Below are 25,688 nucleotides of genomic sequence, written 5' to 3' on the forward strand. Positions count from 1 at the left end.
GTTAGCCATTTTTCAAGAGTTCAGCCTCTACTGTTATAGTCAGTTTGCATCATAATTTTTTTTTTTACTTTATATGTTCTCTTATAGTAATGGTACCCTGTGGCATACTTATTTTATTGTTTTTAATAGTTTAATCTTACAGTTGGTCCTGTTGACAGCTTATCGTAGTTTCATCAGTTTCATTGTTATCTTTTTCATTGCACTTTTGTTCTGAGTAAATGGTTCCATTGATTTTCCTTTTTCCGGAGTAATTTCTGTATCTTTTTTTTTAATCAATATGTTGATGCTTCCATTTAACGTGTATTACCTAGCCTAATTCCTTCCCTACAGACAAATAATATTATCATTCTCTGTATGGAACTGTGTGTGACTGTCTTCTGGCCCAGTCTTCAAGCAATCAAAAGTTTTATTTTGACTATATTTGTTTCTTGACTAGCCTTTAGTTCTAGAGTAATAAGTTTGTAACCCTTTCCATAACTTATCCAGAGGACTTTTCTGCCACTGACATTCTACATGAGTCCAGTAGACTGTGATGAGGGCGAGGCGTTCAGGAGGCGAGGGCAAGAGTGACAGTGTGTGTGCGTTGCACCCGTTTAGTTCTTGTCTGTTACTCATCTTGAGCCAGTCATTCTGTTTCCTGAGATGCTTTGACACATAACAGAGTATTACTTCTATTCTGATAGATACTTTTCTCCCAGTGGAGTAGGGGAGGAAGATCATTTATTTCTCCTCCTTCAGAGCATCATCACCCCACCTCTTACCTTCACTTATTCTCTCAGAAGTCTCTTAGCTAGCTTGTTTGTCATATAGTTTTTGCCAAGTTCTGTATTAAGTAACATATACCTATTCCTTTATAGTTCAGTGTCGTACCAATGTCACTCGGGCCCTTTCTCTGTAACCTAGCTTCCTGACTGATACTTTTTCTGTGGGAAAGGCTGTTTGATGTACATTGCAATTCCTGGACATAAATGCTATGACTTAGAAGACTCCTTGTGAACATACTTATGGTCCACATATATATATGAAAAGTGACCATATCAATTTTTATTTCAGAATCTAAAGACAAAGGAATTCATTATGAACATGATTGCAAAGTTAATTCTAATATCTGTTACTGTAGCCTGCAACCTAACAACATAAAAGAAAGGCCTTTTTTGTTAAAACCCCAGTGTTTCACCCCAGAGAAAATAAATAAATCTTAGAAACAAGAGGCAGCTCTTAAAGTAACATTCTTGAAGTGAAATTTGCTTTATATGCAAGATGATTTAACTGACACATGGATGATCTTTATGTTAAAGGTTATAATTTGGTTTTAATGTATGCTGAGTATAAATAACTGGCCCAAAAACTTGTAATTTCCTAGATGTAACTAAGTTTTTTTTTCTTAAGTGAGTTAAAGATAATTTTCAGAAAAATATTTCTAGCAGTATAAAAGCTTTGAATCTTGGAGGAACATGTCTAAAATCCACCTTCCAGATATTTCCAATTCTTTTATTATTAATACAGTAATATCATATTCACTCATCATCAGAATTTGGAATAATCTTTACTCCCATGCCTTTCTTTTCCTTCCCCTTTTCTATTACCAGGCCCTTTGAAGTTGCTCTCCAATTCACCCCTTCCAGTCTCCTCCACCCCACCGTCGTCATCTTGTTCACAGTCACTTTCCCTTCCAGATCTGCACTTCGTACACCGTCCTCCTGAAATACAAGTTTGTATTGCTCTGCTGAAAAGGTGTCCTTGGACATTGTGGACACTATCTTCGCTTGAGGTGTAAGACCCATAGAGACCTGCTCTTAGCCTACTGCTCTGTGTCCATCACTTTTTTGTTCCTGTATATACATTGCACACTAACCGTTTTGAACTTTATTACTGATACTAGAGTCACAGATGTTTTATATTCACTTGGTTTTCCTTTTGTACAAAGTGTTCCCTTGGTCGTAAACACCCTTCCTTTCTTCCTCTAAGTCTTCCTCCTCAGCTGAGTTATTACCTTCTTTTAAGAACCTTTCCTGATCCCCTTCTTGTTCCTTTCTTAGTTCCCAGTGCCACTTATAACCTCAACACAGTAACCTTCCTGAGAGTTCCCGTGGGATTCCTCCAAAACATTTACCGACCTTTACCAAATATTTGTGTTTACTTTTTAGCTCCTTGGTAGAGGAACTGTCATGACCTGTAGTGCTAGTGTTCTGTTTGTTCTCTGGCTCCACTGTTTTACTACCAACTGGGGCCAGCTATTTACCTTTCTGAGCTGTAATGGGTCATTTTAGAATTAAATGAAATGTTTAATTAGTCACTTTTTGAGAAATACCTAGCATATAGAAGGTACTTATTAAATACATTATGTATGAATGAATGAACAAGCGAGCATAAATGTAAATTCAGTAGCTAGTTATTTAAGGTTTTCCAGTCCCAATACCAATAAATATAAGGACAAATTGAATACCATGTAACTCAGAGCAGTTAAATTTAATATTTAATTATTTTAGCTCTCTAGTCATCCCTTTTAAGACAAATAAGCAAAGGGAAAGACAAATATGGCAATACATTTCAGCTCTTCTGTATACTATTTTTATGATTTCACTGAGCCTGAATTTCTTCATAAAGACAGTAATAGTATATCATGGGTCATTATGAGGATGAAATGAGGTATTCATTTCACGATTGGAATCACATAATGAACAAACGTATCAAACATTCTCCATTTCTTCTCTGGAACCTAATACTATGTTTTGTTGGCCTGGTTTCTGCTTCTTTCAGACTTACAATATACGTATCAATTTAGAAAAGCTAAAAGACTCTTTAAATTGAAGCTGCCACATAGATATGAGATCCTGTTTTTATGTCTACCTGATCTGAAGTTTAGAAGAAAAAAGTGGAATATCAATAATGTAGTAAACCTTGTACATGGTTTCCAAATTATATTAAAATCACGTCTAGCTAAAAATGTAAAGACTCCTATTATGTTTCAAACTATGCTGTCTCAAAGATGTACATTTCAGAACTGTGGTTTTTTTACAAGCTCTGCGGAAAACTTCCTTTGGGTGATTGGAAGTGAATTGCCCATTTTGTGCGACGGAGAGATTATTTCTTAAATGGCCACTTAGGAGCAATATAGCAGATTATTTCCAAAGAGTGAATGATGTATGCTTTTTGCTCTGAGAAGATCAGACTCATTTTATTCTGACAGTAAAAATCATCAGAGTTCCAGACCTAATTTGTTAGGTTTTTTTAATGTTATGTGCAAGTATAAAGGTAGAGAAGGCCATAGATAAAAATATCTTGAGTTGGAAAAGAGTGTTTATCAACGGATTTCTCGGTTTCCCAAGGAAAAAGAAAATCAAAAGCTAATCTTGTAAAGCAGTATTTGGATTGTCACAGGACCAGCTGCTTCTGAGCTGAAAATTCAGGAGATGCCACTGCTGATTTCACCCTGTGCATTCAGAGCACCACCACTGGGTGGCGGTAGAGGCGCAGTTACTCTTAGTCAACAAAGAAAGGACTAGAGACGTTAGATCTTGAATTGTAGAAGCGAACCACCTCCATTTACAGGGATAAATCACCAAAACTTAAAAAAAAAAAAAAAAAGACCAAAACTTTTAAACCACTGTTTTGAACAAAAATAAAATGTATGTTAGACTTCAGGGATTGTTAGATGGCTTTTAAGCTCTTAAAATTCTACCTACTCTTTTTTCTCCAAAATGGAGTTCTTTATATAGTTTCTATATATGATGGTTTGTAATCTAATTAAACACTTGTGATATAAATCTTGCTACTTTCTCAGGCAGCCTCTTCCATGCTTGAATACTTCTTAGCACCAGGAAGTTCTTTCTTATTTTTATATAAATCCCATTCCCTAAAGTTTCTTCTGTTTCATTGTGCTGAGCCCCTCTTTCCACTACCATTCATCTTTGCCTCCTTCTGGATATTGAGATCTGGTATTTCCCCCATTTTCAAGCTGCTGGTTGTCTCCTTTTACAGCTTGAGGCAAGCAAAATGTGGTAGAATGAAGTAATCAAAAGGAAAAATGGCAGTGATCATTTTATATTTCTATAGCATTGTTTCTCCCATTTTCCTTCTCCATGGACTGAAAGCAAATCAAGGAGTATTTCAAGTGAGCAAAACCTGGTAAGTTTATGAAGGCAACTTTAAGAAGATTTAAGTTCATGCTGATAAAGGAGACAAGAATTTTATTAATTTGACTGGATACTGGAACACTGAAGACAAATGGAAGAGTTTTCATCATCTGAAGAACTGTTAAAGATTTAGCAATTTTGTTTCATTTTTCAGATTACACTAGATGTGTTGGCTGATATGGGTCATGAAGAGTTAAAAGAAATAGGCATCAATGCATATGGACACCGCCATAAATTAATCAAGGGAGTAGAAAGACTCTTAGGTGGACAACAAGGTAAGCTGTTGAAAAATAAAGAGGTTTCAGAAATTAGTCATAAGGTGTCCTGTGAAGTGGAAGTCGCTCATTTCATGGCCAACTCTTTGCAACACCATGGACTATACAGTCCATGGAATTCTTCAGGCCAGAATACTGGAGTGGGTAGCTAGCTGTTCCCTTCTCCAGGGAATCTTCCCAACCTGGGGATCGAACCCAGGTCTCCCTCATTGCAGGCAGATTCTTCACCGGCTGAGCCACCGGGGAAGCCAAATAAGTGTCCTGCCTGGCATTTAATCAGGTGGCCTGACCCCAGAGCTTATGCACCCAGCTTGTGGCGTCTCCTGCCTGTCCGTCTCCATCGTCAGTCTTGCTCTCCCTCAAGTCATTCAGGCTAAAAATCAGAGTCACTCTTCCCTCTCCCCCATAACACTGCATCCTAAATATCCCTGGAATCTGCACTTCGGTCCTTTCCCACTGCTGTCACCTAATCCACATCACTATCGTCTCTCTCTTGGACTGACACAACCACCTTCCAGCTTATCTCCAACAGTCTCCTTTGCGGCCTCCCACCCCCACCCGGCTCCCCGAACCTTCCTTAGGTGATAACCAGAAAACTCTTTTCAGGATGACTGTATGATCGTATCATTCCGCTGCTTGAAATCCTTCAACAGAGCACTGTTGGTTTTAGGATAAAATCAAACATTCATAACATGACTGTTCATAATCTGACCTTTCTGTCTTACCTTGTGTCCTTTCCCTCCTTCAACATCAGTGCAGTCTTTTTCTGTTGTACTTTGCTGTTACACCGGAGAAGGCGATGGCACCCCACTCCAGTCCTCTTGCCTGGAAAATCCATGGACAGAGGAGCCTGGTAGGCTGCAGTCCATGGGGTCGCTAAGAGTCCGACACGACTGAGCGACTTCACTTTCACTTTTCTCTTTCATGCACTGGAGAAGGAAATGGCAACCCACTCCAGTGTTCTTGCCTGGAGAATTCCAGGGACGGGGGAGCCTGGTGGGCTGCCGTCTCTGGGGTCGCACAGAGTCGGACACGACTGAAGCGACTTAGCATTGCTGTTACACACCTATCTTTGTCTTTTTTTTTGTATACCTCCATGTTTATCATTTCTCTGTTTGTTAGAAGTGCTTTCACTATAGAAAAGCAAAGAGAGAGAAAAGAAACAATTTGAATTAGTCTGCAGAGACAGTAAAATTTCAAGAGTGACATGAAAGTAAATGTTAGCAGGTATTGATCTTGACTCTTGCTTATTTAGCTGTACGAACTCAACAAGAATAATGTACTTTAAACTTATTATATAAGTGACCATTTCAAGCTGTCTCACAGATGATAATTCTTTTAGAAGATAATTCTTACATTTTAGACCTGACTGCATTTAATTACAGAGTGTTCTCTTTTGGATCAGAGTCATGTATGTTCATGATTGAGTTCAACAAATAATTGTTGAGTCTGTTGTGGATATAGGGAACTGTAAGAACAGAGCAAATTGAACCCCAAACACATCTCCCATTTTTTTTTTCTTGTCTTTGGATGTGTTTGTTTAATATAAGCTTATATATTGGGTTCAAGTTGCAAATAGCTTAGACTTGTTCCATAATGTCAATTATTTATGAGAGTTTTCCATAAAATAGAGCCTGGATAGTGTAGACCTTTGCTTACTATGTTAATTTTTCTTCCGGCAGGCACCAATCCTTACTTGACTTTTCACTGTGTTAATCAGGGAACCATTTTGCTGGATCTTGCTCCAGAAGATAAAGAGTATCAGTCAGTAGAAGAGGAGGTAATGTACATCAGAATTTGTCATTATCTTTTCCTGAAATCCCTGCTTACGTCTCTTTTTCCGAGAGAGGTGAACTTGCCTTGTATTGACCGATGGTCCGTGCCCACTCATCGTCTTGTCTCCTTTGGCCATTGTGGTGGCGCGCTGCCAGCATGAGAGTAGGACTGTAGACGTGGCGCTCATGCTGCCCCGTCGGAACCGCTCGGGTTTCCAGTGGGTGGGCCACACGTGCGTCTTTACTCTGGAGACTTTGCTGAAACTCGTAGAAGTAAAGACACCCTATAGAACTATTTTCTCATACTGATAAAATGCTACCTAAAAATAATATGGAGTGAGAATCTTGTCTCATAAATAATAAACATCTTCTCATCTTTCTTTTGGAGAAGGCAATGGCACCCCACTCCAGTACTCTTGCCTGGAAAATCCCACGGACAGAAGAGCCTGCTAGACTGCAGTCCATGGGGTCGCTAGGAGTTGGACATGACTGAGCAACTTCACTTTCACTTTTCGCTTTCATGCATTGGAGAAGGAAATGGCAACCCACTCCAGTGTTCTAGCCTGGAGAATCCCAGGGACAGCGGAGCCTGGTGGGCTGCAGTCTCTGGGGTCGCACAGAGTCGGACACGACTGAAGCTACTTAGCAGCAGCAGCAGCAGCATCTTTCTTTTCATGAAAGTTTTAAATGTGGTTATAAGATAATGTGTGCTCAGGAAACCTGCCTCATAACTCCAGTCATCTTTCATTTCTACAGTCAGTTATTTTAAAGCACCAGAGTCGGACTGTGTGTGAACCTCCTGGTAGATGTGATGCCACAGAGATGCCCCCGCTCCTGATGGCTTATGCCTCACTGAGCTTGTACATCACTAAATGCCTAATGGCATTATCATAATAAATAAGCTTCCTAACTAATTCCACCGTTTTGCAGAGAAAGGCCTGCCTATATTTTTGTTTGTTTTCCCCGTCTTAATTAGTGCTGATATGATTCCCACCCCAGGGTCTCAGGACCCTGACCCCAGGGTTGCATTAAAGCTCATTCTTAGTTTATCAGGAAAGCATCCTGTTTTCTCCTGTCTTACTGAGTAATCATTCTCCTTGGAGGAACTAAACTCTGGTTATAAGGTCAAAAATTTGTAGTGACTAACTTCACAAAGGGAGCAGTAAGATAGAGAATCAACTCTTTGAGTCAGTTCTCTGAGAACCTTAGGAATTTAAAACATCTTAATTTTCAAATTATCATAATTCTTAATTTGGAGAGTAGAAGAAGGGTAAGTAGTGTTCAGAAGATAGTTATTCCACTTATGTGTTATACCCAGCTTCCTCCGTCTGTGCAAATATACTTTGAGATCCCAGAGCAAAGAGATGACATGGACTTTTTCACCTAAGGGACAAAAATTTATTGATTTTTATCAATTTTTTGTGTTTATTTTCAGCATTAGTGCAATGGGGTATTAGTTCAACGTTAGGAGTTTTAGTTAGACTCAATCACAATGTTGGTTCTCCTCAGTAACAAAAAATAGTAACGTGGATGACTCACTATGGTATTTTACCCCATGACATTTGCAGGAAAACTTTTCAAAGCTTTTATTACAAAATAAATAGAAAGTGCAAAAGTTTGATATTTATGTCTATTTTCTCACCAGAAATACTTACTCACTAAACTTGTTGACTCATTTATAGTGAACTCCTATTTACTTACTAGTGCTGAGTCTTAGACTCATTAGCGAAACAATACAATAGAATTAAAATGTTGAAAACAGGAGGACTATCTTCCGAATTCCACACCAGCATATTTTCAGAAGGTTATTTTGTCTTGTTCTGTAGATGCAAAGTACAATTCGAGAACACCGAGATGGTGGTAATGCGGGTGGCGTCTTCAACAGATACAACGTCATTCGAGTAAGTTTGGAGCGTTTCAGGGTGAAGACTGGATTGCACAGCTTGCCTGACTATCAGATATAGCTAGATCAGTTGACATTCATGAGACTAGTATGCTGATAAGACTACCAGCTCCCCCACAAATTTGGACTGTAATTTCTGTTTTCACTATTTCAAAGTAGTATTAAAGGCCTCGATTTTTAATCTGACTGAGTCAGTGATTATATCAGAATGCATACATCTCTTAATCTCAGTATTTTAATTCATAACATGAAATAAATGACTGACTGCCATATGCTTTTTTCAGAGGGGTGTCATAAAGATGAATAAAATCTGTTGATAAATGGTTTAACCCTTTGGGTTAATGGACCTATTGACATTACACCAGTACACATCAGAATTACCTGGGGAGCTTTCTGAAAGTACAGATTTATAGGCCCCTACAACCTGAAGTCCTCAAGTGATTCTGAAGTATAGCCAGGTCAGGTGTAGATAACGAACAAAGAGTGTAGCTGAAAATTGTCACTAAAAACAGTATTAACTGAATTATAGTGACCTGGCAACTGTATTGTTTTTAAATAAGGTTTTAAGCAAATGAAACAAAAATTGAACCTCCCTAAAGAAAAACATACTTTTGATTTTAAATTATAAACTGCCAGTTAACATGCATTTCACTGATTCGCGTCTTTCTTCCTCATCTTTAAAGATTCAGAAAGTTGTGAACAAGAAGTTGAGAGAGCGGTTCTGCCACAGACAGAAGGAAGTGTCCGAGGAGAACCACAACCACCACAACGAGCGCATGTTGTTTCACGGTGAGCACCCGCTGGTCATCAGCTCTGTGTTTGCGAACTCCAGGAAGGTGAAAAGCCTGTGGCATTGATTGTATTCGTGTTGTGTTAAAAATGGTTTTTATTTATCTTTTTCATTACATGTTGGTACCAGCTTTCTAAAGCATTACATGTATGGGCTTTCCAAGGCACGTACAAGGCAAATAACTTATCTGAAATTGTCTCAGAATTTAAATTGCATGCTGAGCCATCTAGATGGTGAAACACTGTTTTTGTTGTAGTTCAGCAGAATTGTTTTAGTTTATTGGATTATCTGTTTTTGCTTAAATCAATACTGGGTGTAAAATAATCTGTATTTTCAAAGTTACATTGTACTTTGCTATCTAAAATCTCACTATGAGTCCCTGGTAAAATTCTAGTACATGATAGTAATTTATGCATCGTAGACCATCCTACAGAGTAAACTTTTCATGTAAGCATTATTAGTGTTACTCTGCCAAGTGCAAATAGTATGTAGATAATAGAGATTCTAGAAAGTGCTCAAAACTGATCTGTCTTTATATTTTTAGGTTCTCCTTTCATTAATGCCATTATTCATAAAGGGTTTGATGAGCGACATGCATATATAGGAGGAATGTTTGGTGCTGGGATTTATTTTGCTGAAAACTCTTCTAAAAGCAACCAGTATGTGTATGGAATCGGAGGAGGAACAGGCTGTCCCACGCACAAAGACCGGTCATGTTATATATGTCACAGGTGAGCATCATGCCTTCTGTGTAAGGGTTGCTACCCTCAGGTCATGGACCAGATTAGTTTCTCAGGCTCTGCAGAAGTCACAGGTCATTCTCACTCTTACTCCTAACAAATCAGACCGTCTTGAAGGTTAGATAGGAATAGCTGATCTGCCCCTACCCTAATCAGAGCATTGACATCAGAGCTGACAGCAGTTGTGGTAAAAGCCAGGTATTTGTCTGGGAAAAGCCATTCATAGGTTACAGCGAAGCTCCCTCCATCTTGACTTTCTCCCTGGGCTCCACTCTTGACTTTCTCCCTGGGCTCCACTCTCCTTATTTTAGATTCAGGACAAAATTGAGAATTATTTCTGGAGAACAAGGAACCTCTAGCACTAATCACATTTGAACTAGAGCACATAACTTCTCTAAACAAGTAGAATCTTTCATTTGTTCCTGGTCAGCGTTTGCCCCACAGGGTATTGGTATCCCACACTGGGACCACTGCATCTGCAGGCCGCACACAGGCACAAGGCAAGCTGGTGAGCAGACATGAGCCAGCCAGGCAGGGCCTGCATCTTCTCCTGTCTCCATAGCAACAAGGATGCCCTGGGGCAGGAGGCAGAAGGCAGGAGCGAGGGCTGTCAGGTCACACTCTATGTGACATACGGACACTGGGTATAGCATGGCAGTGGGCCCAGCAGGCTGATCAGGCAGAGTCTCAGCCTGCTCTGAGTAGTGCCACCACAGTGTGGAAATCGAGCTCGAAAAGCTTCCTTCTAATGCAAGTCTAAAGCTTTTCCTCTGGGACCTACAAGAGGATACAGTTGATGCCAAGCCAACATTACCAGTAGCATCACACTAAAAAAGCCAGCCCAGGCAGGATTCAATTAAACTGGGTCTAGGACAGTTTTGATTCACAGTAATATTTGTTTAGTCATAATGCACAGATCATACTTCATTACTTAAAACTATTTGACTAAATAATAACTATTTACAGTTAACAGTAGGACCAAATCTTATAGCTTATTTAAGATGTCTATTAATATGTTCAAGTATTTATTAAGGGTTTGCAGACTTTTATTTCAAAGGGCCACAGTGGTAAATATTTTAGGCTTTGCAGGCTGTAGGATCCCTGTCACAGTGACTCAGCTCTGTGCTTGTACAAAAGCAGCTACTGCCAGCCTGTAATGAATGTGTCTGTGTTCCAATAAAGTTTTATTTACAAAAACAGGTGGCAGCCTAGATTTGGCCCATAGTTTGCCAACGCCTAGTTTATTTAATACACTCTCTTCCCAATCAATCTTTCTTTTCCTCCATAATATTTAACAACTGCCTCAATTCATGTTTCACTCAGGTAGTGAACTTTCTGGCCATATATTGAAGCTAAATATTTTTATATATAATCCACTTTTATTATTATTCTTTATCTCCTCTCAGACTTTACGTCTTCATAATGAGTAAACCTAATTTTAACTTCAGACGCTGTTGCCGTCTGCTTATTTTCTTCACTTTCCTCCTATCTGTCCACACTCATTCTTCCAGAATGCAGTTTCACCAGTATTTGTCTTTTTCCACTAGTCAGAACTTGCCAGGTGTTAATCTGTGATTGATTTCTAAACCATACCAAAACCACTTTAAACTTTAAGTGGAACTATTGAACCTGCTAACTGCTTATAGTAAATCAGTATTTCAAATCTCATCCTATTCCTACTCAAAAAATTAAAAATGACATTTAAATTAGCTTGCCTTACATTAACTATCTTTTTAAAAAATCAATAAACCTACCAGTTATACCATTCTAAGATTTAAAGCTTCTTTCATAGTATTGCTTTGCTTTTTTCTTCAGGCAAATGCTTTTCTGTAGAGTGACCCTTGGCAAGTCCTTTCTGCAGTTCAGCACCATGAAAATGGCCCACGCCCCGCCAGGCCATCACTCTGTCATTGGGAGGCCAAGTGTGAATGGGCTGGCCTACGCCGAATACGTCATCTACAGAGGAGAGCAGGTATGGTGCTCGTGAGATGAGCGAGCCCAGGCTGCTGTAAACAGTGGATTCAAAATGCGAAGACCACATAAGAATTAAAACCATTTACTGTAATAATGTAAATATGAATTTAGTTGAATTTTCAAGTGGATTGAAAAGGAGAAAAAATAGATTAACTATATACACGAAAACAATGTTTTATTATATGCCAACAGTCTTGGGCCAGGTGAGGTGTGGAGTAGGGTGAAGAATTGCAAACAAATTCTGGATTTCATTTAGATCTGTTGATTGTGGGCAAAGATTTAAAACTCTTTCAGGGTGTATTCTGGGATTAAGCAAATGAGTAAATATGTGATGTGTTGATTTGGGGAACTGGGTTCTCACTGTGGAAGAAGAGATGTAAATATGGAATGAGGGAAGGTGAGAATGACTCTAGGGACGGACAGAGATTGGAGGTATTGATAGGAACGAATGGTTTCTAGTAAATGTGTATATGTTTGTACACATTTAAGTATATGCATGTATGGGTTTATGAACAAGAGATATGCTAGGCACATATATATATATGAGTACATATGTGCATGTATTTCTTAGCACTGTCTGCTGAAAGCAAAAAAAAAACAAAACCCAGTAGCAATGAGGACTCCTCAAGCCCAGATCTTGGCCTGTAATACCATGCCCCATAGAAGGATCTTTGAAGAAACAGCTAATTCCAGGGCTGGAGCAGATTAGGAACTTGTTACACCAGAAAGGAATGAAGTCCTCAAAAACAATGATGGGAGCATGTCACAGGGACACAGAGTAAGCTCAGAGTGGCTCCCAGTGGCCAAATCTGAGATAATTTGAACATCAGAATAAGTATAGTAATAAATTTTATACCATTGGAAAGAATAGGAATTTATGATTCCATATGGATAACCAAGAAAGGAAGGGAGAAAGGGAGGAAGGAAGCTTTCAGATTAAATGAAACCCCAGAGACAGGATAGCTAACTGCAGATTCTCCCCCCAAAGTAGATCTGGTATTAGAAGAGAAAGGACATTATTAGATCTACAAATAAAATTGAAATATAAATGGTAGGTTAAAAAACGTAATATGTCCGTATAAAATTTATATATGAGAATATCCCTATTCTTAGGAAATAAATACTGGCATATTTAGGAATTAAAAAAACCATGACAAGGTATACTACTAAATCTGAAATGACTCACGGAGAAACATATCTGAATCTCTCTGTGTGTCTGTCTAGTATATAGAGAAGTAGGGAGAAAGTTCACATGATAAAGCAAATAGGATAAATAAAACCTTAACAATATTTGGGTGTAGGTAAAGGGTTGGACTCTTCGCATGAGGTGACCAAAGCACTGGAGTTTCGGCCTTAGCATCATTCCTTCCAAAGAAATCCCAGGACTGATCTCCTTCAGAATGGACTGGTTGGATCTCCTTGCAGTCCAGGGGATTCTCAAGAGTCTTCTCCAACACCACCTTGGAGAAGTGGTCTTCTCCACCACTTTTGATGCTCAAAAGCATCAATTCTTTGGTGCTCAGCTTTCTTAACAGTCCAACTCTCAGGTCCATACATGACCACTGGAAAAACCATAGCCTTGACTAGATGGACCTTTGTTGGCAAAGTAATGTCTCTGCTTTTCAATATGCTATCTAGGTTGGTCATAACTTGCCTTCCAAGGAGTAAGTGTCTTTTAATTTCATGGCTGCAATCACCATCTGCAGTGATTTCAGAGCCCCCCAAAATAAAGTCTGACACTGTTTCCACTGGTTCCCCATCTATTTCCCACGAAGGGATGGGACCAGATGCCATGATCTTCGTTTTCTGAATGTTGAGCTTTAAGCCAACTTTTTCACTCTCCACTTTCACTTTCATCAAGAGGCTTTTTAGTTCCTCTTCATTTTCTGCCATAAGGGTGGTGTCATCTGCATATCTGAAGTTACTGATATTTCTCCCGGCAGTCTTGATTCCAGCTTGTGCTTTTTCCAGCCCAGCATTTCTCATGATGTACTCTGAATATAAGTTAAATAAGTAGGGTGACAATATATAGCCTTGATGTACTCCTTTTCCTATTTGGAACCAGTCTGTTGTTCCATGTCCAGTTCTAACTGTTGCTTCTTGACCTGCATATAGGTTTCTAAAGAAGCAGGTCAGGTGGTCTGGTATTCCCATCTCTTTCAGAATTTTCCACAGTTTATTGTGATCCACACAGTCAAAGGCTTTGGCATAGTCAATAAAGCAGAAATAGATGTTTTCTGGAACTGTCTTGCTTTTTCCATGATCCAGCGAATGTTGGCACTTTGATCTCTGGTTCCTCTGCCTTTTCTAAAACCAGCTTGAACGTCTGGAAGTTCATGGCTCACATATTGCTGAAGTCTGGCTTGGAGAATTTTGAGCATTACTTTACTAGCGTGTGAGATGAGTGCAATTGTGCGGTAGTTTGAGCATTCTTTGGCATTGCCTTTCTTTGGGATTGGAATGAAAACTGACCTTTTCCAGTCCTGTGGCCACTGCTGAGTTTTCCAAATTTGCTGGCATATTGAGTGCAGCACTTTCACAGCATCATCTTTCAGGATTTGAAATAGCTCGACCGGAATGCCATCACCTCCACTAGCTTTGTTCGTAGTGATGCTTTCTAAGGCCCACTTGACTTCACATTCCAGGATGTCTGGCTCTAGGTCAGTGATCACACCATCGTGATTATCTGGGTCGTGAAGATCTTTTTTGTACAGTTCTTCCGTGTATTCTCACTACCTCTTCTTAATATCTTCTGCTTCTGTTAGGTCCATACCATTTCTGTCCTTTATCAAGCCCATCTTTGCATGAAATGTTTCCTTGGTATCTCTAATTTTCTTGAAGAGATCTCTAGTGTTTCCCATTCTGTTGTTTTCCTCTATTTTTTTGCATTGATCACTGAGGAAGGCTTTCTTATCTCTCCTTGCTATTCTTTGGAATTCTGCATTCAGATGCTTATATCTTTCCTTTTCTCCTTTGCTTTTCGCTTCTCTTCTTTTCACAGCTATTTGTAAGGCCTCCTCAGACAGCCATTTTGCTTTTTTGTATTTCTTTTCCATGGGGATGGTCTTGATCCCTGTCTCCTGTACAGGGGCAGGAAGAGAAGGGGACTACAGAGAATGAGATGGCTGGATGGCATCACTGACTTGATGGATGTGAGTCTGAGTGAACTCTGGGAGTTGCTGATAGACAGGGAGGCCTGGCGTGCTGCGATTCATGGGGTCGCAAAGAGTCGGACACGACTGAGTGAACTGAACTGAACGGAATGATGCTAAAGCTGAAACTCCAGTACTTTGGCCACCTCATGCAAAGAGTTGACTCATTGGAAAAGACTCTGATGCTGGGAGGGATTGGGGCCAGGAGGAGAAGGGGACGACAGAGGATGAGATGGCTGGATGGCATCAGCGACTTGATGGACCTGAGTTTGAGTGAACTCTGGGAGTTGGTGCTGGACAGGGAGGCCTGGCGTGCTGCAATTCATGGGGTTGCAAAGAGTCGGACACTACTAAGCTATTGAACTGAACTGAACTGAAAAAGGTCGAACACGACTGAGAGACTTCTGAACTTAATGTGCCAGTTTGCAGTTGTTTACAAATAAAGAGTTTTTGAAGTACCACAGAATACTTTTATCAGATTTTTCTTTTTAAATCAGAAATGCCCAGCTTCTAGAAAAAATATTTTCACTTTGACTCAGTAATTCTACCTTCAGAAATCTGTTTCAGATAAAATCAGTGACAGTCACATCCCCCAAAAAGCGCCTAGAAGGATGTTCATTGCTGTCTCGATTATCATAATGAAAATTTTAAACAAACTAAATATTTAGCAAAAAGGGAACGATTAAATGAATGTTAGTATATTTGTGTGCCTGTGATTTAAAAATATATCTACGTGGTATTTGCTAAACAGAATCAACCAAAACATAAGAGCAATTATCTCTGGGTATTAAGATTATAGATGATTACAGTTTTCTCTACCGAACACTTTTCCAGATCTTGTAAGTTAGCTATGGGAAATAGAATTTCATTCACATTTGGGTGGGAAGAAATAACATGTCTAGTATTTGCTGATCTTTTAACCATTTCCCAAGTACTTTGACTTGATAACTTGTTGAAATTCTCTTGGTAGAAACATTTAAAGAATGATGTGGTCCACATCATATTTGAAAGAAAAAAAAAGTACCTTAAAAATGGATAAACTCTGTTGTTTCAGGGGAGCACACCTGTGCTTCCCTATGCGGGTAAACACATGGACAGTGTTAATTATAATGTCTACTAATTGGGTCGTTGCCCATGAGCAATTTCTCCTGACTTATGGTAGTTTTCCTTTGCCAACTTTTCTTTCATTCCCCTTAGTTATACCTTATATCATATTTCACCTTTAGTATCAACATTTCTAAGAACATGTAAATGTTTTATTCAGAGGGTTGATCTGAGGAGCATTATATATTATTGGTGGGATTGTTTCTTTCTTTAGAATTGAAAAGATATATTGAAAATTAACTGCACTGTACTTGAAAGAAAAATAGTTCCAATTTTAGTATATGACTAGACTTAAAATATCAGGAACGTTTTTGTATGTTGTACTTTAAGCCTCACATTAATTAGACATAGAGGAAGTATTCTCTGGTCATTGGCAGTTACAGAGATGTGGCCTGTTTTACTGAAGTGATATGAACAATGCAGAGCAACTTAACCTGGAGAACGGAACAGAACGATTTGTAGAATGATTTTCAAACATACAAAATCATTCAAGGGAGCATGATGCCTCCTCATCTCAGTGGAGAATAAACTATAAACACTTGAGTTTAAATTATAGCATTGAGGATTTGAGTTAAGAAGAATTTCCTGAAAGTGAAAGTCACTCAGTCATGTCCAGCTCTTTGCGACACCAAAAAAGTCCATGGAATTCTCCAGGCCAGAATACTGGAGTGGGTAGCCTTTCCCTTCTCCAGGGGACCTTCCCAACCCAGGGATTGAACCCAGTGTCTCCCACATTGCAGGTGGATTCTTTACCAGCTGAGCCACATGGGAAGCCCAAGAATACTGGAGTGGGTAGCCTACCCCTTCTCCAGCAGATCTTCCGGATGCAAGATTCGAACTGGGGTCTCCTGCATTCTAGGAAGATTCTTTACCAACTGAGCTATCAGGGAATTTGGCTTCTAAAAGTGATTGTTGAATCTTTTCTTCTAAGTACTTAAAAAAATATGCTGTATGCTCTTAGAACCAGCTTGGGTTTAGAGTAAGACTTGACAGGAAATAATGTTTGTTGGTCTATCCTGGGCCCTTCTGGTCCTGAAGTTTATTAATTCCCTTGCCTTAAAGCCTACTTCTGGACTTTGATATGATTAATTCCTATCTCAAATTATATGCTCAGTCACTCAGTTGTGTCCAATTCTTTGCGACCCCATGAACTATATAGCCCTCCAGGCCCCTCTGTCCATGGGATTTTCCCAGAAAGAACACTGGAGTGGGTTGCCATTATACACAGAAGCAATTCAGTAGCCTAGTGAGTAAGAACCAGAAGCACTCAGAAAATGATCTTTAAGTCATTCATACCATTAGAATCTGCCTAAATTTTACATGTGTTGGGAATCTAAAATACCATACTACCAAATTCAAATACTTGCGTTACCGATTCCTTTGCTTAAGCAACTTTTCTACAAGCAAAAGGATGTATCACACAAAGGATCATAGAAGACAGGGGTAGAGGCTCATCTTCAGAGCCCTTCTCTTTCCTGTCAAAGTTGCCTTTCGCTAGTCAGCTTGTCAAAATGACCTCCAAACTCTTGCCTCTAGGTTACTGGTGACCCCGCACACCTCGCCTCCCCCCGCACCTCACTCAGTGGGTTACCTCATCATCTATGATTAACTTGAAATCAGTTCAGTGAATTATTCTGTCTTTGACTTTTCTTGAAAATGCTGTGTGACAGCAATCGATGAGGTGACATGAGAAAGATTTTTCTTTGCCTTAGTTTTCTGGGTTTTGGCACGTGACTCTGCTGCTGCTGCTGCTAAGTCACTTCAGTTGTGTCCGACTCTGTGCAACTCCATGGACTGCAGCCTACCAGGCTGCTCCGTCCATGGGATTCTCCAGGCCAGGACACTGGAGTGGGATGCCATTTCCTTCTCCAATGCATGAAAGTGGAAAGTGAAAGTGAAGTCGCTCAGTCGTGTCTGACTCTTAGCAACCCCATGGACTGCACCCTCCCAGGCTCCTCCATCCATGGGATTTTCTGGGCAACAGTACTGGAGTGGGGTGCCATTGCCTTCTCCCATGGCATGTGACTCTAGGGAGGCGTAAATGTGGTGTGACGAATTTACAGTATTCAGAGGTAAAATAACATGATAGCAATTCTAGGATTACAGGGTTTACACAGGTTTATGTACAGAGATGAAAGTGGACCTCCTCACTGTCCAGGCACCTATGAATTAGCTGGCCTTTGCAGGTTCTCAAGGTGTATGTAGAGTATGGGTTATGACCAGCAGCCTCTGAAGCATCCACATGAAGCTGGGCTTCAGTATCTTACCTGCCCAAAGGATGATAATGCTTTCTTCCTGTTCTTTCCAGGCATACCCAGAGTATCTGATCACATACCAGATCATGAAGCCGGAAGCTCCTTCACAGACCGCGACAGCCGCAGAACAGAAGACCTAGTGAACGCCCATTGGTAAAGGCCGGATCGGATTTCAGCCCGGGCCTGGATGACAGTGGATTGTTTTCAACAAAATCAATATTCTGTAAATCCCTGACAGCCTAGAAATAAGCTGTTTGTCTTTTATAAAGCATTGCGATAGTGATGAATATAGTATGAGTAACTGATACATACTCAACTGCTACTGTTCCCTTTGAGGAAATGTTTACAGGGGCGGCCTTTTAATATATCTCAGGCTCATTTTCATTGCAGTTATCCATCGCTAAGACAGGACTACTTCAATCTAGACTTAATGGGAAAAAAGACAACATAACCAATACTTTTCCCAAATGTTCACAATTCACACACTACATTTGCTTTTCTACATATGGCCCGTGTATATAATAAATATACACATATGACAGGCTCATTTTTTAGTTTTTTCTGAGCATTATCATCCACTTTTTGTTGCTCTCATTGTTGTTGCTTACTTTGAAAATGAGCCCGAGCCTTCCTGAGGATATTTTGCACAGTCACACTGACTAAAATCACTAGTGACATAACCCGAGCTTCCGGCTGAGCAAGGCTTTTAGTGTCCACTTTTTTTCCCCCACTGATTTATTTTTTATCTGTACCTCTTATCAGCATAAACGGAGATGGAAAGGAAAAACGCCACATTTCAGTTTCCTTTTATGATTGGCCAGTCTTACAAGGGAAAAGCACCCAGCATCCACCTGATTTAGGAACTCCCAGGTTCAGAGCAAGTCGAAGCCCATGAGAGCTGCTCGCACTTCCCAATGCAGGCCCGCCTCCAAGGCGTTCAGGACGGTGCTGGAGGGCCAGGAAGAGCCCAGCCGGTGAGAGGCTGTGGTGACGTTCAGAGGGGAGACCGCCGGGGAGTCCTGTGAATCCAGAAGCATTGTTAAGACGCGTGAGGGGCCTGAGGTGCGAAAATACGGCAGCAGAAGAGGACCACGAGGACTTCTCCAAGATAACACTACTTCCCTTCACTTAACCCGCACCGCCAGAACTGTCGCCCCAGAAGCAGCTGCCTTACTTCCCAATTCGGTGGAATTACCATACTCCAGTAGAAACACAAAAATACTACTTGACTGTTCCTCTAGTTTAGAAAGCTGGGGTTCAAATCCTGTTTAGTCACTGGGTAGGCACAAATGGGAGAACTCTTTTGTTTGCTCCAGATTTGGGGTTTATTTTGAGTGAGGTGCTTCAGATAGTTTACATAGGTCCCTGCACTAAATTTTTGAACCATTGTCTCAAACTGCTTAATAGATGAGGAGAACAAAAATGGAAACCAAAGCTCTTTCGGTTGTTTTTTAAATGAGAGAAATAGTCGTACTGTTTCTTCTTGAAATCACTGCTTTGTTTTTTCCCCTCAACATTTGTCAAGTGCACGTTGACACTTGTAAAAAAAAAAAAAATTATCCGTGACAGTTCTCACACTGGTCCTTTTCATCTTAACTGAATATTGAATTGAGTGCATTAACATATTTACATGGACATGCTGTGTGTCTACTCAGCTTCGAAGCAAAGTAATATAAATGTGGCAGAAAAAAAGGAAAAACAGTGTGATGCAAACTTGCCATTTCAATTTACAGTCCTGAAAACTAATTTGCTTGTTTGTTTTTTTTAATGCAGGTTGATTAAGCTGTGACTTCATTTAATCTCCTAAAGAAAAATAAAATGGTTACATGCAAAGATTCTAGAATAGGGTCTTAAAAACACACATTTTGCTTTCCTTTTGGCTTGAGTCCAGTGCTAGAACTAGGCATCAGGAACTAGTTTTGAGTTTTATAGCTGAATCTTGCATGGGTCCTCAAAATTAAATCAAGAATTAGCCTCAGTTGTTGCTTCTATTGAAGTTTTAGTGACCCAAGCTGGGTGTTTGTGTCTTGGCTACTTGTTTAATAGCACTAGAATTCCACACAGAGCTCCCAAGTTTGATATTCATGAAGAGGGCTGTTTTCCTCCCTTCCTTCTTTTTTGCTGTGTTTGTAACAGTGGGTTGAAGGAATTGGCATTTGTGTCGTTTTCAGTAGCTGTGAAAGTGTATACTACTTGCCTCCAATTAGATATAGTTTAAAATGGTAAACACAGCTGTGATTTTTAGTTAAGTAAAAGGATGAATATGGTATGGATCTCAAAAGCTTTATAGCTTCATTAAAAACAGAAGCCACTACCCACTCAACTGTGGTTATATGTCGTTTCCGTCACACTAACTAGGTTAACGGATGTGCCAGTTTGAAACTTCAGCCTTATATTTGAGAAGCTAAGCCGTGGTTCGGTATTTAAACTGCCAATGTTATATCTGACATTCTGTGTGCCGAGTAAAGGTACTGTGTAAGGAAGACATTTGCTGTGCTTCTTGTCTTGTAATGATTTGAGTATGTAGTAGTTCTTGAAGGAATGTGTACATACTACTCATCTGCTGAAGAGAATGAGGTAATCAGTATCTCATAGGAGCCAAATACATTTTTTCAAAACTTGAAAACCAAAGGTTACCCTGAGCGCGTTTCAAGTTAGCAGACATTGATTGCATTTGGAGTTTCCACCCATAGTAGTGGGTCTTAAAAGCATGGCATTCGGCTAGGCTGAGATGCAGTTAATTTCTTGTACACGCTCTACAGAAACACTAGCAAGTGAGGGCTTCCAGTACGCCCGCCCCTGAGTGGCCCCTCTGTTTCCCAAACCACAGAGAAGAGAGAATCCAGACCCTCCAGCCCACTGCACGTCTGACATCAAAGGGCTTCTAGCCCTGATGGCCCGGTTTGCTAGCTGTTGGCATCAGTTAAGTGGTCTGGACTGGGCACTTTTCTCCTTGTTCTTGGCCTCCTTCCCTTTTCCCCAGATTGCTAATCCGGATTTAGGATTAGCTCCAGCAGTTACCTTTGACCCCACTCATTTGCCTCCTTTCTCTGTCTTGAGTCTTGCATACATACAGCGACTGTACCTCAGTTTCCAGTTCACAACCAGAGTCAGGTAGTAGGCCTCAAGTTCTCTACCTAGAAGATTCGGCCACTTTGTTGACAGATGACAGCGTGGAACCCAGAGTTCTGATTCTGTGCAGAATAATAGCAGTACAACCAGAATCCTTCCTTCATCTTTTTCTTCTTGGAATTTGGAATTCCTGGCTTTTCAGTAACATAAGTAAACAACACTAGGACGTTTGTGTGAGATGACATCCTTGTGCTCCTTTGAGCTTGATATTAGTGGCTACACTAATTTCTCTTTGCTCTCCAAATAGCGAAGTGCGTTGATACGTGCAGAGAAATGCCTAAATGTGGCAAATAAAGTAATATAGAGTAATATCATAGCCTCTATTCAAGAAATAAAATTTTGGTGTACGCTAGAAAACAGCATTAGAATGCAATAAGTTGTCTATGTTTATCTCACAGCTGCACTTGGCCACTGCTCACCCTCGTTCTTAAACACCTGTACCTTCTGGATTTCCGTGAACACTTTCAAACAGAAATGGTGTGTATTTTTAAGCACCTTTCCCCTAGGATATCCAGATCCCATTTGTATGATAATCTGTGATAAACAGCCTTTTTTCTGTATTTTTCTTTTGGGCAGTTATCTGACATAGAGCTATAGATTTTAATCATTCAGGCAGCGCTCAAAACTAACATTAAGATAGGGTTTCATGTGTCAGAAATTTAAAGACTAAACTTTGATGTCAAATCAGTGACAGAGAAATTAAAAGAAAGTAATTGTGAAGATGATATTTGTGCTTTGGCTGGATACGTCTAGCATATGAAAAGGAAATGCATTAAAAAAAACCTTAAAAAGTAAGACTACTTCAGATACCTTGTGCATTTTGAAATTAATAGACAATTAAAATTTCTTAAGAAAGCCTTAGCTATGGCAGAGAACTTTTCATCTTTTATATCCTAATAAACACAGAGTTGTAATTCCATTTCTCAGCATGTGAAAGATGTCAGCATGTTGGGTGTATCTCCATGTATCTCACACCTGGTAAACTTAGTTGACAAGAATCTATTTTCTAAGGAATCCTCCTTTATCTGCAGAGGAGCTGAGAGAATCAAACCATCCCCCATTCCTCTGCAGCTGAACTTCCTCAGCTATCAAACATTCTGGTTGAGGGAAATGATTTCAAAACCCATGAAGTTTTGTGCAGGTAGGGATTACCAGCAACTCATGAAGTGATAGATACCATGTAGAATTTGAGTGTTGCACAAGCTAATTTTGAATCATTTAAAAATATAAACCACAGTGATAAGTGACAAGCAGTAGGAAGCTAAGATTTTACATACTCCCCAAGACCAAATATGCTCACAAAGTGACCAGTTTTAAACATCTGCAGAGGTTGTTAACTCCTTTGAGAGAATATTCACACGGTAGAGGTGACTGCATTCTGACTCTTCATTTTTTCACATTTTCTTTTATGCTTTACACTTTCACATCTCCATACACACCCCACCACCCATCTTTTTCAAACAGATTTCTCATGCTCTAGGATCTAGAGTGTTTGGTTATTCTTCATAAGCCTGCCCTTTTCCGCAGGCAGCTCTTGAAGCCCCTTGATGTCTCTTTGTGTTTGCAGAGAAGTACAGTTAAACCCTGGTGGAGCGGGGGAGGTCCCTTACATGCCTCCAGCCCCTCCCAAGGCTCAGGAGGAAAAGCTAGAAAACACAATAAAAATTGGAAAGGAACCAAAATCTTTGAGGCTAATAGCCTAGACCTAGAAGCCGATCTTGACTATATAACCATTCTATTCATGACACAGAATATTTAAACTCTTCATGTGCATAGAATACCTGCTTCTGCTTCCATTGTTTCAAGCTCACCCTGTCTATTGTCTTTGATACCTACAGACTAAAAGGTACTTATATCAAGGTTTCTCAAAAACATTTACAAAACCAGCTTTGAGGAAATCAAGAGTGTTTCCTGGCAACAGCATTTGAAGTAGTAAGTGTATCTTCTCATTGTGATGTTGGTCTGTGTACATAACCAACGTAGTGACTTCTTCGGTTATCATTATTGGTAATGTTTTTATTTGTAGTCTCTGTGACCCACCAATGGCAGGGAGTTCAATTCACTCTCCTGTCCTGTTTTACGTTTGTCTATTTGTAGAATTGCCAGATAAAAGACACCCAGTTAAATTTGAATTTCAGATAAATAATTGTTTTGCTTAAGTATGGTTTGCATTATTTGGCATATATTTACTGTAAAAAATTATTATTTATCTGAAATTCAAACTTAACATCCTGGGCTTTTTGGCTTTGTTTTGTTTCGTTTTACTAAATCTGGCAACCCTGTTGATTTGGTCATAGGAAATTGCTTACAGCATGTAAATTCTTCTAGACTTCACTCTCACATGGATTGGAGGACCTTTTTTTCCCCCTCACCCTCTTCTTTCCAAAAGAGAGCGTCAAGGAACTCAACCTGCCTGCATGGTGGGTTTCTATTTAAGACATCTTTATGATTATATTTAACCTGTAATTGTGCTTTGGCTAAATGTCTGACTTACAGTACTTGTAATTGTTTAATATTCAATAAAAACATTTTTAAAGTATATGGTATGTGGGTAGCAGTTAGCTCTGAAGTGTTTTCGTTTCCCTGTTTGTTCCGTTCAACCTGACCAACCTTAATGCGACTGCCCTAAAACTGCCGGAAAAGACAAACAACAGCTCCCTCTCATCTTCGGACAAGTCTCTATGAGACCCGCACGAAGGGCCTTATCCTCACCTCACAGCCCACATGGGAGTCACTGAGGTAGGTACAGCAATAGCAGAAGCACAGCTGCCTTTTAGAAATATCTTCACAACAACGGGGCACGCGCTTTGGAGACAGACTTCACTCTGGCTCCCAAGGCAGCTGGGAGGCCGGCAAAGTGGTATGGCTCCGGACCTCACTCCCTCCTTGTATCGTGGGAGTGTGGGGCACAGGAGCCAGTGGACTACCTGCCTCTTGTGATGGCTCTGCTTTGGTGGCTGTGACTCAGGCTAGAGAAAGTGCACCCTATGAATAGCACTTGTGACCCTTTGTCATTGGGCACGGTTCATTTTTCCTTGTTATTTTATAATCATAAGACAGCACAGTGGGCGTCTAAGCTGAAGGAGCACCTGGCATTACAAAGGTCATCTAAAGACTTTGCTGGTGGCCCAGTGGTTAAGAATCTGCCCACTAATGCAGGGGACGCAGGTTCGATCCCTGGTCAGAGAATTAAGATCCCACATGCCACGGGGTAGCTAAGCCCACATGGCCATAACTAAGATCCAACGCAAACAAATAATATAAAAGGTGATCAGTTCCCATTCAGCTGAGACCTGGCTGCCAGATTTGCAGCTTAGCATCTGCTCTAAAGACCTGCTTCTAGAACAAGGGGAAGGGGATGGTGCAGGACTTCAGTTGGCCAATCCCCACCTGTCCCGTAGAGCTAACAATGAATAAGACGTCTGACAATATGTAGGTGACATGTTCATTTTTTTAATAGGATTCTTGGCATACTTTACTTGGTCAAAGGCTGATTTGAAAAGTAATTCTATTCATCTCTACTTTGATAATTCTGCTTACAAGTCTGGAGAATGTTATACAAAGCATAAGATAAATTAGGTGTTTAGGAATTACAGATCCAAACTACCATATATAAAATAAATAACAAGGACTTACTTTTGGATGGCATCACTGACTCAATGGACATGAGTTTGAGCAAACTCCTGGAGATAGTGAAGGCCAGGGAAGTCTGGTGTGCTACAGTCCGTGGGCTCGCAAAGAGTCAGACATGACTGAGTGACTGAACAACACAAAAATATAGAACAGGGAACTATAATATCTTGTAATATCCTAAATGCAAAAGAATCTATATATAAAGCTGAATCACTTTGCTGTATACCTGAAACTAACAGAACATTGTAAAATACCTATACTTAATTTTGTTTTAAACAGTTTAAAAAGAAGAAAACCATGGATTGAATCCATGGTGGTATGAAGAGGCTGGAGTTTTCAGGAAACCATGGCTGCTGTGGACCACCAGATTGGTTCACAACCCCCAGGAAATTCTACGGGGGCTCTGGGTCTCTTCTATCTGCCAAGTAGGAATAATTTCTGCCAAAGTTATTTAGTAGGAATATTCGGAAGATCTTCAAGTGCTCTTGGGGTCCTAGGAGAAAGCAGAAGTGTAACGAGAAATCTGGCCGGCTACGTAGTCTGTAAGTGCAGCAAGTTTGCTGAAAGACCGTATAGGATGAAGACACCTCAAACTGCCGGAGTTCAAGGCCTGGCTCTGCCACTTACTATTAATAGCCACGTGACTTTGGGAAGCTCCTTAACCTCCCAGTGCCTCAGTCCCTTCATTTTCTTTTTTTTATAAATTTATTCATTTTAATTGGATGCTAATTACTTTACAATATTGTAGTGGTTTTGCCATACATTGCCATGAATCAGCCACAGATGTACATGTGTTCCCCATCCTGAACCCCCCCTCCC

General features: G+C 40.1%; 1 protein-coding gene across 1 annotated transcript in view; it reads left to right on the plus strand.

Moving 5' to 3' along the window:
• TNKS (tankyrase) overlaps positions 1-23,775 on the plus strand; it is a 161,550-nt gene extending 137,775 nt beyond the window's left edge. The window contains exons 21-27 of the mRNA XM_061404385.1: positions 4,291-4,411; positions 6,094-6,191; positions 8,013-8,087; positions 8,773-8,878; positions 9,424-9,610; positions 11,435-11,591; positions 18,158-23,775. Of these exons, the coding sequence (XP_061260369.1) occupies positions 4,291-4,411; positions 6,094-6,191; positions 8,013-8,087; positions 8,773-8,878; positions 9,424-9,610; positions 11,435-11,591; positions 18,158-18,244 (831 nt within the window). The 3' untranslated portion in view covers positions 18,245-23,775. The remainder of the gene's footprint in view (positions 1-4,290; positions 4,412-6,093; positions 6,192-8,012; positions 8,088-8,772; positions 8,879-9,423; positions 9,611-11,434; positions 11,592-18,157) is intronic.
• The last annotated feature ends 1,913 nt before the right edge of the window (positions 23,776-25,688 follow it).

The sequence above is a fragment of the Bos javanicus genome, chromosome 27 (genome assembly GCF_032452875.1).
Source record: "Bos javanicus breed banteng chromosome 27, ARS-OSU_banteng_1.0, whole genome shotgun sequence".
In the NCBI taxonomy this organism is placed as follows: Eukaryota; Metazoa; Chordata; class Mammalia; order Artiodactyla; family Bovidae; genus Bos; species Bos javanicus.